The sequence below is a fragment of the Podarcis tiliguerta genome, assembly GCF_965153285.1.
Source record: "Podarcis tiliguerta genome assembly, chromosome: 9".
Lineage (NCBI taxonomy): Eukaryota > Metazoa > Chordata > Lepidosauria > Squamata > Lacertidae > Podarcis > Podarcis tiliguerta.
This window is the reverse complement of record NC_139542.1, coordinates 11,017,274-11,033,961: the sequence shown is the minus strand read 5'-3', so window position 1 is coordinate 11,033,961 and position 16,688 is coordinate 11,017,274. Positions and strand designations below refer to the sequence as shown.

Sequence of the window (16,688 nt, the reverse complement as noted above, 5' to 3'; positions counted from 1 at the left end):
TGTGATTGATCCATGCATACGGCTTTGTGTTTCCAACTCGAGACCCATTGAAGAACATCTCATCCAGTTCAATCTTTGAAAAACAGCTTTGAAAAACTTTTTCATATTGTTCAGTGTGCTACCCTTGCCATTGTGACGGCACAGGGTTACCATTCTGTGACTGGACTTACACTACTTGTTGAAAGGTTCATTTCTCGAGTCTGCAATAACGTTTATTGCACATTTAACTTGTTAAGATACAGTTGTACTTTTAGCTACTCCATGTTTACAGTATCTCCAGGCTTTGTTTTGCACATGGCACCTTAGTATGTTTGTTGCTTGAATGGTTACGAGTCTGTTCTAGCTATTAATCTAGTAAATTTGGTTTTATACTTATAAGCCAGTTTGTGGTGGTGTTGTTTTGCTGCAACCAGAAGCAACATTTCTCTTACCTTTGCAGATGGTGTGGTCCTGGTAAAAGCCCTCTCCGCATGCAGAAAGGCACTGACCCCGGCGCAGGGCTAGGGGAAAGGAACAGGAAGTACACTGAGTAGACAAAGGTCCGATGCAGCTGGTACAGGAGCGGTGGCAAGCTGGTAAAGAAGAAACAGAGGAAGTTTGTAAACGGGACATACTTGACTCTCATTCCACCCAGCCACACTGTTTCCTTCCCGTATACAGTGGTACCTCGGGTTACATACGCTTCAGGTTACATACGCTTTAGGTTACAGACTCTGCTAACCCAGAAATAGTACCTCGGGTTAAGAACTTGCTTCAGGATGAGAACAGAAATCGTGCTCTGGTGACACGGCAGCAGCAGGAGGCCCCATTAGCTAAAGTGGTGCTTCAGGTTAAGAACAGTTTCTGGTTAAGAACAGACCTCTGGAATGAATTAAGTACTTAACCCAAGGTACCACTGTATTTTCTTCCACATTTCAGAACCCTAATGAGAATCCTACCGGATCAGACGTAGCTCACCAGATACCTGTAGGAAACCCACAAAAAGAAAGACTGGGCACAGCAACCACTCTCCCCTCCTGAGGTTTCCAGCAACCGACATTCAGAGGCATAAAAGGTAAAGATAAAGGACCCCTGACAGTTAAGTCCAGTCGCAGATGACTCTGGGGTTGCGGCACTCATCTCGCTTTACAGGCTGAGGGAGCCAGTGTTTGTCCGCAGACAGTTTTTCCGGGTCATGTAGCCAGCATGACTAAGCCACTTCTGGTGCAATGGAACACCGAAACCAGAGCAGTGCACAGAAACGCTATTTACCTTCCCGCTGGAGTGGTACCTATTTATTTATTTGCACTTTTTGGCGTGCTTTCGAACTGCTAGGTTGGCAGGAGCAGGGACCGAGTAACAGCTGGGACAGAGCAATGGGAGCTCACCCCGTTGTGGGGATTCGAACCGCTGACCTTCTGATCGGCAAGCCCAAGAGGCTCAGTGGTTTAGACCACAGCGCCACCTGCGTACTTACTGAATACTATTTCTTCTATTGACCGCATCAGTGAATTTCTCCATGTAAGCAATTTCTGACGCTTTAAATGATCGTTTTCTGGTGGTTGAAATTGTTGAGCTTCCTAAGGGCTCATTGAGCTCCTGCTCTATCCACCGGAGGCCAGTTGACCTTCTCTGTTTTAGTTCCAGCTAGGGAACCAAATTCATGTTTTGGGAAAACGCATACAAAAAAGTGTACAGTGTTACATATAATGATGCATGCAATTTGCACAAACTTCTCCCCCCCCCCAAAAAAAAATCCGCCCCCAAATGGGACAGATCGGACCAGTGACTGTCAGCCAACATGAAACACAACAGATTTGTGCATTCCCTGTTGTTGTTGTTGTTGTTGTTGTTATCTGTTAACTTTTAGAAGACATTTGCAGGCAGCCCTGTTTAGGGAAGCTTTTAATGTTTAATAGGTTATTGTATTTTAGTGTTCTGTTGGAAGCCGCCCAGAGTCGTTGGGGAAACCCAGCCAGCTAGGCGGGGTATAAATAATAAATTATTATTATTATTATTATTATTATTATTATTATTATTATTATTTTGATTTATTTATTCAAATATCCCAAGGCAGTGTTTATTAAGAACATAATTTATGTTACATAATGCTAAAAACACAATAATCATAATAACAGCCCTCGCACCCACATTTAACAGGCCATAGATCATTTAATGCCCAAAGGCCTGAGTAAAGAGGAATGTTTTCTCCTGGCCTAAAGATATGCAATGATGGCTCTGGGGAGAGCATTCCGCAGATGTGGAGCCACCACAGAAAAGGCCCATCCTTGTCTCTCAGCAGCTCCTATAAAAGGAAGCATCTGCTGGTAGACGAGTTAGGAACTTGTGCTTGGAGTTTGATAGTCCTGATTTCACTGGCCTGTTTTGTTTTGGTATGGGATGCTTTGGCTCCTCATATCACTGCTTGAAAACTAATCTTCATAGTCAAGGCTTGACAGCTGTCTCTCCCCTCCAGCCCCAGCAAAACTAGAAGCTTTAGCGAATTCCAACCAGACTGCCGGGACACCTTCAGCTTGGTGGACCCCAAAGCTGAGCATGTCTGCTCTACAGATTCAGGAAAATTAAAAGCACAGGTCTGACTTTCCACAAATAGCATTGCCTTGAGTCCAACCTGTGTGTGTGTGTGTGTGTGTGTGTGTGTGTGTGTGTGTGTGTGCTTGGAACTTTTAACATACAAATGATTTCCTTTCCTCTTAACCGCTCTATGAAGTAGGTCACTGGTGTTCCCCATAGGGCTGAGAGAGTGAACGAGTTGCCTAAAGGAAAGGAGAAGTGAGGGGACGAGACGTGGATTATGGGATAGCTAGAGGCTAAATTGACTGATTGTCAAGAGAATCTGCAAATGGAGGAATCTTTCTCTAACCGCAGGAAGTTATTTGTAGAGCCAGCCATGCTATTAGAGAGGATGATGTATCCATCTCAGATGCTGGGGGGGGGTGGCAGTGGCAGTAAGGTGTCGAAGAAAATAATGCTAATAATGCTAAATAATAATAATAATAATAATAATAATAATAATAATAATAATAATAATATACCACCCATCTGACTGGGTTGCCCCAGCCATTCAGGGTGGCTTCCAAGAAATTATAAAACCACAGTCAAACACAGTCAAACATTAAAAACTTCCCTATGCAGTGCTGCCTTCAGATGTCTTCTAAAAGTTAGATACAGCGGTACCTTGGGTTACAGACACTTCAGGTTACAGACTCCGCTAACCCAGAAATAGTACCTTGGGTTAAGAACTTTGCTTCAGGGTGAGAACAGAAATGGCATGGCGGCAGCCAGAGGGCCCATTAGCTAAAGTGGTACCTCAGGTTAAGAACAGTTTCAGGTTAAGAACGGACCTCCGGAACGAATTAAGTTCTTAACCCGAGGTACCACTGTAGTTGTTTATTTCCTTGACATCTGATGGGAGGGCATGACTACCAAGAAGGCCCTCTGCCTGTTTCCCTGTAACCTCAGTTCTCACAGTGAGGGAACCGCCAGAAGGCCCCCAGAGTCCGCGCAGAACGATGGGGGTGGAGATGCTCCTTCAGGTATACTGGTCCGAGGTCATTTAGGGCTTTAAAGGTCAGCACTGTGTACACCACATGGCCTGCTAAGTTAGCCCTCAGGTGCCGGTGTTTAAATAAGACTCAACGGCCAGGCAACTTCTGAACATAGAATGGAACGGGGTACCATTTTTTTCTTTACCTCAGGCAAATTAGTCAAGCACTGCTCTGAGCTTCTGTCCTTGCAATTGGGAGGGGATGCCCAGATTTCAATCTCTCTGTTCGAAAACATCACAGAGCCTTTACTCTGCTGCATTTAAATGTTCTTTCATCAGCAGTTCTGGAAGGGAGTTTCCAAAAAAAAAGGAACAAAAGAAAAAAGAAATCCCCTACTGTCAACTTAAACGCCTCTGTGAATAACAAAGAGGCAGAATCGATAGATCACGTTCTTCTGCATTGTTCCTTTTATCATGATATATGTAAGATTTTTACTGAACCCTTTTTATGTGAATTCCCAGGACGATCAAATGCATTTTTATGCTTTCTTAATTCTTTCGGCTCAGAATGCATTCTCCTCTTCTAGGGTGGCTAAATATTGTGTTGCTGGAGGTAAAACTCTCCAGGGACTGATTTTAGTAAGCTTATTACACTGTTCTCTGTGCCCAGAATTTTATAGTACAGTCACTAATAACTTTATTGTTATGGGTCTCTAGTTTGTTTCTTTGGCACTATTTTATATACTTGTGCAAAGTTTATTTTTTGAATGCCGGCCATTCACCGTAACGAAGAAACTGAGTGACCAACAACTGATCAAGCGACAAACACAAGTGTAAATTATTATTTCCATTGTACACTTTTTGAGTGGAATATTCCTTCACTTTCAAGCCAAAAGAACGGCCCAATCTGATGCATGTTTGCTCTGAAGTCGGCCCCGCACTGCGTTCAAAGGGACTTGCACCCAGGTAAGCATGCAGCTGATGGCAGCCTAAATTGCCCAGCTGTCAGAAATCTGAGAAGCCCTATTCCACGGTGAGCTGTTGCATTGACATAAAAGTCAGAAAGGCTGAGAACACCAATGAAAGAACGCTAAAAGGAATCACCTAAATGTCTGTGTCTGAGTGACTGCTCTCATTTCCCCCAGAAAGATGGCCCAACTTGGATTTGACGGCTGTTTATCCTGCATAGCTATAAAGCCTTTAGCATCTTCCTGCAATTTAGAAATGGCTCAAGTATTTATTTATTTAAAAAATCAAAGGCTCACTTTTTAATTATTATTATCCATTTCTAAAATGTATTCCCTACCCTTCGGTGCTCATTAGCATCCTCGGGACAGCTTACAACAGCAAACAATAAAAATACAATCATACGGAACAACAATATAACGCAACAGCTGTGTGCATGAATAAATCTCCAACAGAATCAGATCAGTAACTTTAACATCTCCCAGCGGTCACTGGAAAGGTTACTGCAAACAGTGCTGTGTGTGTGTGTGTGTGTGTGTGTGTGTGTGTGTGTGTATCAATAGATAAACAAAAAACATCTTTACATTTTCCTGCTGACAGTGCCATGTAAACACAGTGTAAGGTAGTCTCTATGGGAGTATATTGTATTTTATTATGGGGAATCAGAGTTTTTAGGGGGCTAACCAGGCTGGGATGGCTGGGATAGCAGGCTTGTTGGTTTTTGAATGTCTGATGTAGATTTTTTCAATTCCGTTGTTCTGTATGGGACAATGACAATAAAGATTATCATATTGTATCGTATCATAAAGGTAAAGGTAAAGGTACCCCTGACCATTAGGTCCAGTCGTGGCCGACTCTGGGGTTGCGGCGCTCATCTCGCTTTATTGGCAGAGGGAGCCGGCGTACAGCTTCCGGGTCATGTGGCCAGCATGACTAAGCTGCTTCTGGCTAACCAGAGCAGCGCACGGAAACGGCGTTTACCTTCCCACCACAGCAGTACCTATTTATCTACTTGCACTCTGACGTGCTTCCGAACTGCTAGTATCGTAAATATAATCTTTACATTCAGACAGAGAGGCACAAATAAGGCTGCAACATGATGTCCGCCTTGCATCTGCAAGACAGAGGGCATTTAATGCTCCCGGGATTAGGTTGTGGGACTCCTTTCTATTACAAGGAAGCAAACACCACCAATGCTTTGCTTCAGACACCCATTTTGAGACGATTCTTGTTTACGTAGGGCTTTTCTGACACAGGGCTCAACCGCCGTCGATTGTGTTTAATGGATTGCCTCCTGGGCTCTTTTGATGACCACGCAGGATGCAAGCCTATAAATGAAATAAATAATTAAAAGCAAGCCTCACCTCTGCATCTTTGAGAACTGTCTGCATAGTAGCCGCTGGGGCATTCCGACACGCAGTCCCCGCCGTGCAAAAGTCCACCCGGAGGACAGGCTGAGCATCTGGGCCGGTCTGAGTAACATTTACCGCAGGTCTCATTGCAGACTAACGAAGGCAAGAATATGAGTTGTGAGTTGCAACAGGCAAAGGGAAGGAAAAGGCAAGAAAAGTAGTGCCGCATTTGGTGTACATAGTCTCAACGCTGCAGAATTTTCAGGGGTTTTAAAAAGCCCTCCTTTTCCAGAATGTTCCCCCCCCCCCCCTTAAATAAGGCCAGGGCATCCTTTCAGGGCTTTATTTTAATAAGGGGAATTTCAAATATGGTGTCAATTCCATCTACTTGTCACAACAGGTCTTTAGATAGCTCTTAATAATGCTGCTCTTATTAGTTTTTTTCACCGTGTGTGGCTTTTAAAATTTATTAAAGATACCATAAGCCATTTTGGGTGGGCTATATGACCAAAGAAGGGTCATATAAATTATTTTATAAATATTTATACTATTAATAAAGCGCAAGAGCTACATACCATAAATTTCAGGGTGTTTTCCAAAGGGGAGGTAAAGCAGGGGTCACCAAGTTGGTCACATCCAGTTAACCACATGTAAAGGTCCGTATAGTTAAAGCTATGGTTTTCCCAGTAGTGATGTATGGAAGTGAGAGCTGGACCATAAACAAGGCTGGTCGCCGAAGAATTGATGCTTTTGAATTATGGTGCTGGAGGAGACTCTGGAAATTAGCCCTGAGTGCTCACTGGAAGGACAGATCCTGAAACTGAGGCTCCAATACTTTGGCCACCTCATGAGAAGATAAGACTCCCTGGAAAAGACCCTGATGTTGGGAAAGATGGAGGGCACAAGGCGAAGAGGATGACAGAGGACGAGATGGTTGGACACTGTTCTCGAAGCTACCAGCATGAGCTTGACCAAACTGCGGGAGGCAGTGGAAGACAGGAGGGCCTGGCGTGCTCTGGTCCACGGGTTAAGTCCAGTCAAAGGTGACTATGGGGTTGTGGCGCTCATCTCACTTTCAGGTTGAGGGAGCCGGTGTTTGTCCACAGACAGCTTTCCAGGTCATGTGGCCAGCATGACTAAATCACTTCTGGCACAACGGAACACCGTGACAGAAACCAGAGTGCATGGAAACGCTGTTTCCCTTCCCGTCACAGAGGTACTTATTTATCTACTTGCACTGGCCTGCTTTCGAACTGCTAGGTTGGCAGGAGCTGGGACAGAGCAACAGGAGCTCACCCCGCCGTGGGGATTCAAACCGCCAACCTTCCGATTGGCAGACCCAAGAGGCTCAGTGGTTTAGACCACAGCACCACCTAATAATAATAATAATAATAATAATAATAATTTATACCCCACCCATCTGGCTGAGTTTCCCCAGCCACTCTGGGTGGCTGCCAATCGAGTGTTAAAAACAATACAGCATTACGGAAATCAGAGCGCACGGAAACGCCGTTTATCTTCCCACTACAGCGGACCTATTTATCTACTTGCACTGGTGTGCTTTCAAGCTGCTAGGTTGGCAGGAGCTGGGACAGAGTAAAGGGAGCTCGCTCCATCGCAGGCATTCGAACCACCAACCTTCTGATAGGCAGGCCCAAGAGGCTCAGTGGTTTAGACCACAGCGCCACCCGCGTCCCTCTATCAACAGGTAGCACCTGGAAAGCAGACTGAGCAAGCACTCAGATCACCTGGTCGGCCTTCCCAACTATAGATGTATCATATTTCCATTTAAATCATAGCACTTCTTTCTCAATTTGCATCTAGGCATATAAACTAACATATGCAATGCAATGCAAATTGGTGCCTTCCCTTTTTGACAATGCGTAAGAGACCACCCTGTGAAGAGTGCTCCGCCCTTCCTCGCTGGACCTTTTTTGGTTTTGCCCTGCGATCTCTGCCCACCCCCAGCTGCTTTCCTTCCAGCCAGAGTTGAAAGAGTTAAAGAAGCAAGCCCAGGGAAGAAGTTGGCAAAGCGTGTTCTCACTAAGGGAGAGCACGTGTTGCGGCTGGGACCAGACAAGCACCCTTTAATTGCCAGGCAGAATTGAAGGAGGGAGCCTGGCGTGGATTGGTGGTGATGTTGCTGGGGCAAATAGCATGTTGCCAATTTGGGGGTGGGATCAGAGCTTATTTAAGTCTGGCCCACAGCTAGCTGCTTTCTCTTTCGCTGTGGGCATCGGATCGAACACAGCTAAGGACTGGTTGTATAGAAACTTTCTCTCACCTTTCTCCTTTATTTTCCTTCCTTTTCGTCTCTTGAATTCTTCTTCTTAATCCCTCTACCTGTTATTTTATCATTTTGTTTGTCCCTGGTCACCTAGGCCTCCCACGCCTTCCCGGGGCTTCAGGGCCCTGTGGGCCCCCGGGCCGTAGCCGGCCGGCGAGCGGCCCGTTTCTGGCCCTAGCAGGCCTTGGGGGGGTGATCTGGTAGAGCCCGGGGACCGTTTATTTAATTTTATTTGTTTTTTCGTTATTTCCCAATATTTTCTCCCCTCAATTTCTTTATCTTACCTTTGCCGGTGGGGGGTTGATTTTCCCGCGTCGCGGCCTTATCGGGCGGCTGAGTCAGGCCGCGCAGGGCGTGGCGCCGAGCAGGCGCCTTTACCGGGCCCACTGGGCTTGATTTTTGGGGGAGGCCTGCTGTTTGTTCTGCCCCCCCCGTCATCTAAAGGGGGCTTGCTGGGTTGTAGGTGCTCGCCCCCCCCCGCGCACGCTTGTGGTGGCGCGTGCCTTTTAATTAGGTTGTTTTCGGCTGTGGGAGGCACTCCAGGACGGTGCGGTATTGAGTGGGCCGTGCTCAGCCGTGTCCTGCGGTTCGGGGCTAAATGAGGCCTACCCCGGCCTAATTTAGGACCTGTGAGGCCTTGACCAGGGGGAGCCGCCATTTTATCAGTTTGGGCGGGAGCGCCATTTTGTTTTGCCTCCCTGAGAGTATTGGCCTCTGGTGGCCAGTTGCTGTAAGTGCGGCCTGGGCCTACCCGGCCTAATTTGGGGCCTGTGAGGTCTTAACCGGGTGGGGCTGGGGGAGCCGCCATTTTGTAAGGGAGCCGCCATTTTGTGAGTTTTGGCGGGAGCGCCATTTTGTTTTACCTCCCTGGGTGTATTGGCCTCTGGTGGCCATTTGCTGTAGGTGCGGCCTGTGCCTACCTGGCCTAATTTGGGGCCTGGAAGGCCTTGACCGGGTGGGGCTGGGGGAGCCGCCATTTTGTGACGAAGCTGCCATTTTGTGAGTTTTGGCGGGAGCGCCATTTTGTTTTACCTCCCTGGGTGCATTCGCCTCTGGTGGCCATTTGCTGTAGGTGCGGCCTTCTTAACTGGTTGAATACCAATTGCGCCACCTGCTGGTGAGCGGTATAATTGCACCTGCCTGGAATTGTGTGGATCTTTTTGCTGATTAATTGCTTATTGCCTGGATAAGTGAACACCATTATTGGTGCCCTCTACTAATTTATTCATTGTTTTGCTAGTAGTAGGTATGGCTCCAAAGAAGAATGCGGCGAAGAGGTCTGGACCCGCTCCCTCAGCGAAGCGGCCCATAAAAGGCCCGTCGCAGGCGCTGCGTTCTCCTGAGCCAAGCCAATCGTTGAAACGCCTCCAGTCTATGGTCATGGGTTTGGCTGGTGACCCGGTGGCGTTGGCACGTGTGGAAGCTGAGATGGATGGGTTGCTCCAACATTGCTCTACCCCGACGACGTCTTCTGCGGGCCTAGCCACCCATGTTGGTGCATCCCCCTTGGTGTCTTCATCTAGTGATGATGAGGGGGAGAATTTGTTGGCCGGGGGTACCCCCCTTAATGTTCAATTGCCCCAGCCCACAGTCTCACCTGCCTCCCAGACTTCCACCGCACGGGTGCGGGGTAACCCCAAGGGCGTAACCAGGCGAAGGGCATCTGCCCGGATCCGGGCGGTGAGGGGGTCAGCGGTGCAGCCCTCAGCAGGGTTGAGGTCAGTTCCTGGTCCCTCACAAGCTGTTTCTCTTCAGTCAGTTTCAGGTACTGTTCAACAGGATGATGTCTCGGAGTCTTCGGTGGAGGATAGTCTTCCCCCACCTCCGAAGCCCTCGTCCGGCGGGCGCCATCGCCGTAAAAAGAGTTCTAAGAGGCGTGCCAAGAGGAGACGGAGGGACACATCATCCTCTTCCGCAGGTACTTCCTCCCAAACTTCCAGTAGCGATGAGGAGTCATCGCTTAAGCTTTACTGGGGTTTTGCAGAGGCTTCGGGGCTCCCAAGGTGGGCTTGGGAGAGGAGAGCAAACTCCCACAGGGCGAAGTATGGGGCGGTGCAGGAATGTCAGGACGGGGTGTTGGTGCCTGACGTCAAAGTTTCCACCAATTCAGCTAGGGACCTGATTCCCGGTGCCCACTTGCCCACAAAATTGCGGTCCAGGATTTTGGATGGCCGTTACGTTGATATTTTCAGCCTGGCTCCCCAGTTGGATGGGCTGGATTCGCAGGACAGGGTTTCGACCTCCGCTAGGAAGCGGACGGTTGTGGCAAAAACAGACAGGACTTTTGATCGCTGGCTAGATGGCTTCCAGGTTTTTGCCGGAGTCGTGGCAGCGGCTTATCCTAGAAGGTCGATGCACTTATGGGTGTACCTGTCTATCATACGTTCAGCTTTTACGATGGGTGGAGAATTTGCCGCGATTTCCTATGATGAGCACTTTAGACGCAGGGCTGCCAAGATCCCCACGGCCCGCTGGGACCGGAAAGACTTGGATGTGTGGACCACCTATGTGGCTCCGCGTATTGACAAAAAAGCTGCTGATCCACTGAGGCCTAAGGCTGTGCCAGTGAAGGTGGGTCGCAAGCTAGTCTGCTGGGATTTTAACAAGGGCACCTGCCAACGTCAATTTTGCAGATACTCACATGTGTGTGAGAAGTGCTCAGGGAGTCATCCAGCATCTACTTGCCAGGGGGTCCGACGGCCCTTTCGGAAAGGGGGGGGCGCTCAGCAGCCCTCAAAAGCCGCTCCCCAGGCTCCAGCTGCTGGAGCGGGAAAGTAGTGTACTTTCTTCCCTAGCCCATACCCCGGTGCGGCTACAGCCGTTGCTTGCGTTGTTGCAGTTGTACCCACGCCAGGAGGCAGCGTCTTATTTGCGCAATGGGTTTTTATTTGGCTTCCGGATCCCAGTGGTGGCATCCCCTGTGGCCAGGAATCCTTCAAACCAGAAGTCTGTGAAAGAGATGCCAGAGGTGGCACGCAGGAAAATTGGGAAGGAACTGGCCCTACGTCGTATGGCTGGCCCCTTCGTTGTCCCCCCCTTTCCCAATTTGCATATTTCACCCTTAGGTATTGTGCCTAAAAAAGCACCGGGTGAATTTCGCCTGATTCATAACCTTTCTCATCCTAAGGGCACATCAGTAAATGATGTTATTCCCCCGGAACTTTGTTCGGTGAAATATGCCTCGCTTGATCAGGCAATCAAGATGATAAGGAAATTTGGGCTGGGTGCCCTGTTGGCAAAATGCGACATTGAGTCCGCATTTCGGCTGCTTCCAATTCATCCTGATGACTTCTGGTTGCTTGGTTTTCAGTTTGATGGAGGATTTTACTTTGATAAGGCTATGCCCATGGGCTGTTCGGTGGCCTGTGCGGCCTTTGAGTGCTTTAGTTCATTCCTGGACTGGGCTTTGCGCAAAAGAACTGGCTTGGACGGAGTCACACATTATTTGGATGACTTTTTATTGGCCTCCGCTGGGGATACGGGGCACTGTGTGGTGCTATTGCAGGCCTTCGCCGCTTTGACTGAGGAATTGGGGGTGCCGTTGGCTGCAGAGAAAACCGAGGGTCCTTCCACGCAGCTGACTTACCTAGGTATTTTGCTGGATACGGTGGCGCAAACTTCCAGTTTGCCGGCGGATAAGATAATAACCCTAAAGGGAGTTATCGCGGAGCTCCTTCCTTTAAAGAAGGTTACTTTACGACAGCTGCAGTCGCTGCTGGGTCACCTGAACTTTGCTTGCAGAGTGATCGCCCCTGGGCGGCCATTCTGCTCCCGATTAGCCAGGCTTATGTCAGGCTTGAGAGCCCCACGGCATAGGGTGCGCTTGTCCTGCCAGGTTAAGGCTGATCTGCGTATTTGGTTGGAATTCCTGGAAGGTTACAACGGGGTGTCTCTGTGGCAGGACACTTTGAACCTCCACAATGATTTCCAGGTGCACTCGGATGCTGCAGGATCCTTGGGGTTTGGCCTGTTCTGGGATGGTAGATGGTGCGCAGAACGTTGGCCTTTAGCTTGGCGTGGGACGGCGATCACTAGGGACTTAACCTTTCTTGAGTTTTTTCCCATCGTAGTGGCCGTCCATTTGTGGGTCGAGCATTTCAAGGACCGGCGAGTATGTTTCTGGTCCGATAACCAGGCGGTGGTAAACGTGTTAGCCAAACAGTCTTCACGTTCACCGAGGGTATCTGCCCTGTTGAGGGTATTTGTTTTACATTGCTTGCGTTCTAACATTGTATTTTCTGCTCGTTTTGTGCCTGGAGTGTCTAACGAGATTGCTGATGCTCTGTCCCGTTTTCAGATGCAGCGATTCAGGTCCCTGGCGCCAGTGGCTCGAGACCGTCCGGAATTTTTCCCGGATCATCTCTGGAACCTTGGCAGCATTTAGTTTTACAGGGAGTAGCTGCATCTATCGCCCCCTCCACATTGCGGTCTTATAAGAAGGCCTGGGCTGATTTTTTGCATTTCAGTGGGCAGTCACTGGCGGGGGAAGTCCGAGCACCTCATACTACTGCACAAGTGCTCCGCTACTTGGCCCATCTGTTTCAGATGCAGAGGGCGACCAGGACCCTGAGACTGCATTCAGCAGCGATTTCCTTCTTTAGCAAGGCATATTTTAACAAGGACCCATGTGGGAGGTTTGTGGTGCGAAGGGCACTTGAGGGATGGGGGCGGCTTCGTCCATCCAGGCCTGCTGCCAGGAAGCCCATCACGTTTGAATTGCTGACCAAGATGCGATGTAAGCTGAGGGGCATCTGCTGGTCTGGGTTCGAGGCGCGGTTATTTTCCGCAGCGTTTTCACTGGCATTCTTCGGGGCCCTGAGAGTCGGGGAGGTTGTGCTGGAGCCCAAACCTGACGGAGGTTCTAAGGGATTGTTATTGCAGGACGTGAGTTTGTCTCAGTCCGAGCTCCAGGTCTTGGTCCGGAGCTCCAAAACTGATCAACTGGGAAGGGGAGCGGTCATTCGCCTATTGGCAACCGGGGAAGGTGGCCCTTGCCCAGTTAAGGATCTCAGGAGATATTTGGCCTTGCGGCCTCCAGGAGAGGGCCCCTTGTTTGTGCACGAGGATGGGCTTCCTTTAGGGCGCAACCAGTTTACGGGGGTGTTGCGCAAAGTTATTGCTGCATGCGGCCTTGTGGCCTCTGAGTTTGCTCCGCATTCCTTCAGGATTGGGGCTGCAACAACAGCTGCACATTGGGGATTGTCGGTAAGGAGGATCAAAGACCTGGGACGTTGGAAGTCGGGTGCATATAGAGGTTACGTGCGAAAATGATGTGCTTTTCGTGTACTTACACCTCTGTTTTACCCTAGGTCTGGCCACTATTCGTGTCTGGATAGTGGGGCACAGTATTGTGCATTGGGCTGCTTGCAGAGCACGGCAATCCGGACTGGGAGCTGGTCTTGGCCTTCCGCAGCACGTACAAGTGTCCTGGTTCGCCAGAAGGGGGATGAGGTGGAAGGAACTCCTACCGCTTATGCAGAGGCGTGTTCTCCTGGACGGCCCCCCTACGGTGATGGTGGTGCAGCTTGGGGAAAATGATATGGTTTCCTCTGCGTGTTATGTTTTACGTGCTGTTATTTTGCAGGACCTGAAGGAATTGGCGGCAATGGTGCCCAATACTAAGCTGATTTGGTCACAGCTGCTTCAACGCCGCATTTGGCGGGGTAGCCCATGCCCAACTGCCACGGAGCGTGTCAGGAAGCGCATTAATTCGGCAGTGAGCAAGCTGGTGGTGGATCTGGGTGGGCTGGTGATTCCCCACCCAGATATTACTGCAAAAGCCGCTGAACTCTATCGGGGGGATGGAGTCCATCTTTCCTTGGTTGGAAATGATGTCTGGCTGCAGTCAGTGGTGGCTAAGTTGAGAGAGTGCTTGGGTTTGTGAGTGGCTGGCGGCGAGCATATGGGCTCGAATGGCGGTTAGGCATTGGTTTAAATTGGTTGGTGGAGGGGTATGGATTGGCTGTGCCTGCCCCTCCAATGCTGCTGCTGCATGGGAATTCCGGTAAAGGAATTCAGGGGCTTACCATCCTTTCGTCCAAACCCCTGGAATCGGGTTTGGGCCGCGTATTGCCCCTAGGAGCATGCGGGGAGAAGCTGAGGGTCTGTGGCGCAGCTCCAGTCATCCCTGATCTTGTTCCTCCACACTGTCTTCCGCTGGAATCCGGAATTCAGTGCTGTCCCCCAAGGCGGGGGGGACAGCTAGTCTTAACCAATGCCTAAGCAACCACTCACAATTTGTATATTGAATAAAGTTGTGGCCAAAATTATGCCAAAAACCTTAAACAAAAATTAACGTGTGATGTGTGAGTTATTGGGCTCGGGGTGTTTGGGGGATCTCAGCACGCAACTGTGGTTTTTGCCAGCAATCTCTGCAACTGCAACAATCCCTCTTGCTTTCCACTTCTGCCCCAGGGATAGGTAGTCCTGAAACCCACGACGCCTGTGTGCAAGGAATCCTTGCTTAGACAGACCATAATCATAACATTATCTGGGTGAAAGGGTTGGTTTCTCGGCTGAAGACAGACATGCCTGATAGCATACATTGCCGGTACTAAAAACGCCACTCCTTTTTAAAGAGGACTTGGTTGTTATAAATAATCAGATGCTGAAAGATTGGAGGTTCTCTTGATTGCCAAGCAGCAATGAAAGGATAAAAGAACATATTTTCAAGTTGCACAAGACCACTTGTGGGGAAGGTTCAGGAACAGACCTTGCCAACAGTTGATTTCCAGTTGTGCAATTTTTCAACCTTATGGGGACTAAAGACTGCTGTTGGTGTAATTAAAAAAACACACAGAAGGGAAATGTGGAAGGAAAGCAGAGAATAAAGAAGAGTGGAGGGAAAATACTGTTACAAAAGTCAGGGACCAGTCTCTGCTGAGCAATGGCACGAGCCCATGGGGTCCCAGACACTCACACAGGGTCTATGCTCCTTTGGGGAATTGAATAGGTGGCAGAGACTGTCGCACTTTAAGAAAAATAGTTTCTTCACCTATTTACACCTTCAGTGTGCATGGAGGGAGTCCAGGTCTTACGGCATGGTCATTCCAAGAGACAATAGCAGAAGATGCCTGCAGTCAGCCTCTTCCAAAGATGGATCTCAGCTCTTCCTACTGCCTCTTCTTCCCAGAAAGTCTTTTTCTGTCCCCTCAAACATACACCCCATCGCCTTGGTAACAGGTCACTCCCCAATAGCTCATCCAGGGCCAGATTTAGGTTTGATGAGGCCCTAAGTTACTGAAGATGATGGGGCCCTTTATATGTCCAGCTGTCCTTTGTCAACAACAAATTGTCGCTGTTTTGTGTGTGTTGAATATATGGTAATTTATGGACCTAAAGCCATTTACGCATAACAAAGTATGTATTTTATCAAAGTAATTGTTAAACTGAAATACTATTAAGAAGAAGTTTATTAATAGGAAAATACAATTAAGAAGAAGTATATTAATAGTGAAATAATTACTAAGCACTAGCTTAAAATGATTGGGGGCCCATTACTTACATCATAGGAGCTTACACAACACAAAACACTGTTGATGTATGTAGGTTTTATTTTATTTGTTTTTTATCTTATATTTTGGAAATGTGCATCTAGGTTTTTTGTCCTTGAAATTGGGGGGTGGGTGGGGCAAGAGAGTGGGGCCCTAACCTATAGCTTGTTTAGCTTATAGGTAAATCTTGCACTGGCTTCATCAACACCTTTTGTCATGTTAAGAGGTTTGCTCTTCACCCAGCCAACCGGGCTGATTTGCATAAGCCAGCCCAGGAATTCCCTATCCGGCACAGTTCTGCCCTTTAATCCATATTAATCAAACACCCATTAATTGAAGGTAAAGGTACCCCTGACCATTAGGTCCAGTCGCAGACGACTCTGGGGTTGCGGCGCTCATCTCGCTTTATTGGCTGAGGGAGCCGGCGTATAACTTCCAGGTCATGTGGCCAGCATGACTAAGCCGCTTCTGGCGAACCAGAGCAGTGCACGGAAATGCCGTTTACCTTCCCGCCGGAGCGGTACCTATTGATCTACTTGCACTTTGACGTGCTTTCGAACTGCTAGGTTGGCAGGAGCAGGGACTGAGCAACGGGAGCTCACCCCGTCGCGGGGATTCGAACCGCCAACCTTCTGATTGGCAAGTCCTAGGCTCTGTGGTTTAACCCACAGCGCCACCCGCGTCCCATATTAATTGAAACCCTGACATTAATTTCTGGAGTTCAGGGAGATTCCCTCCACCCCTTAAATCTATACCAATACCATGTTGGGGAACTCCTCGTTGCTTGGATAAAGAGTTTCACTGAAGGAACGGAGTTTCCCTGACTGTCAATTTTCATGTGGAGATGCCGAAGAGAACTGAGGGGGTGTCCTCATTGTCCTGAATCCACTGGCTCTCTCCATATGTGGATGCTGCCACCAGCGATGTCAGCTGATGAGCAGGACAGACATGGTTTAGGTAAAATGCCCTGGCAGCCCAGAAAGGACCCCCAGGCAATTCCCCACCCCTGCTCTAAAGGAAGCAATCCCCCCCCCCACCAGGAGACTCCTACCAAAATGTGAAACAGGAAAATGGATACCACTTTCACTCGAAGAACTCTGCAG

General features: G+C 48.7%; 1 protein-coding gene across 1 annotated transcript in view; it reads right to left on the bottom strand.

Moving 5' to 3' along the window:
• Window positions 1-16,688, bottom strand: part of FRAS1 (Fraser extracellular matrix complex subunit 1) — a 380,286-nt gene that overhangs the window by 164,879 nt on the left and 198,719 nt on the right. The window contains exons 15-16 of the mRNA XM_083398098.1: window positions 5,818-5,958; window positions 432-572 (exon numbers count right to left, since the gene is read on the bottom strand). Of these exons, the coding sequence (XP_083254224.1) occupies window positions 432-572; window positions 5,818-5,958 (282 nt within the window). The remainder of the gene's footprint in view (window positions 1-431; window positions 573-5,817; window positions 5,959-16,688) is intronic.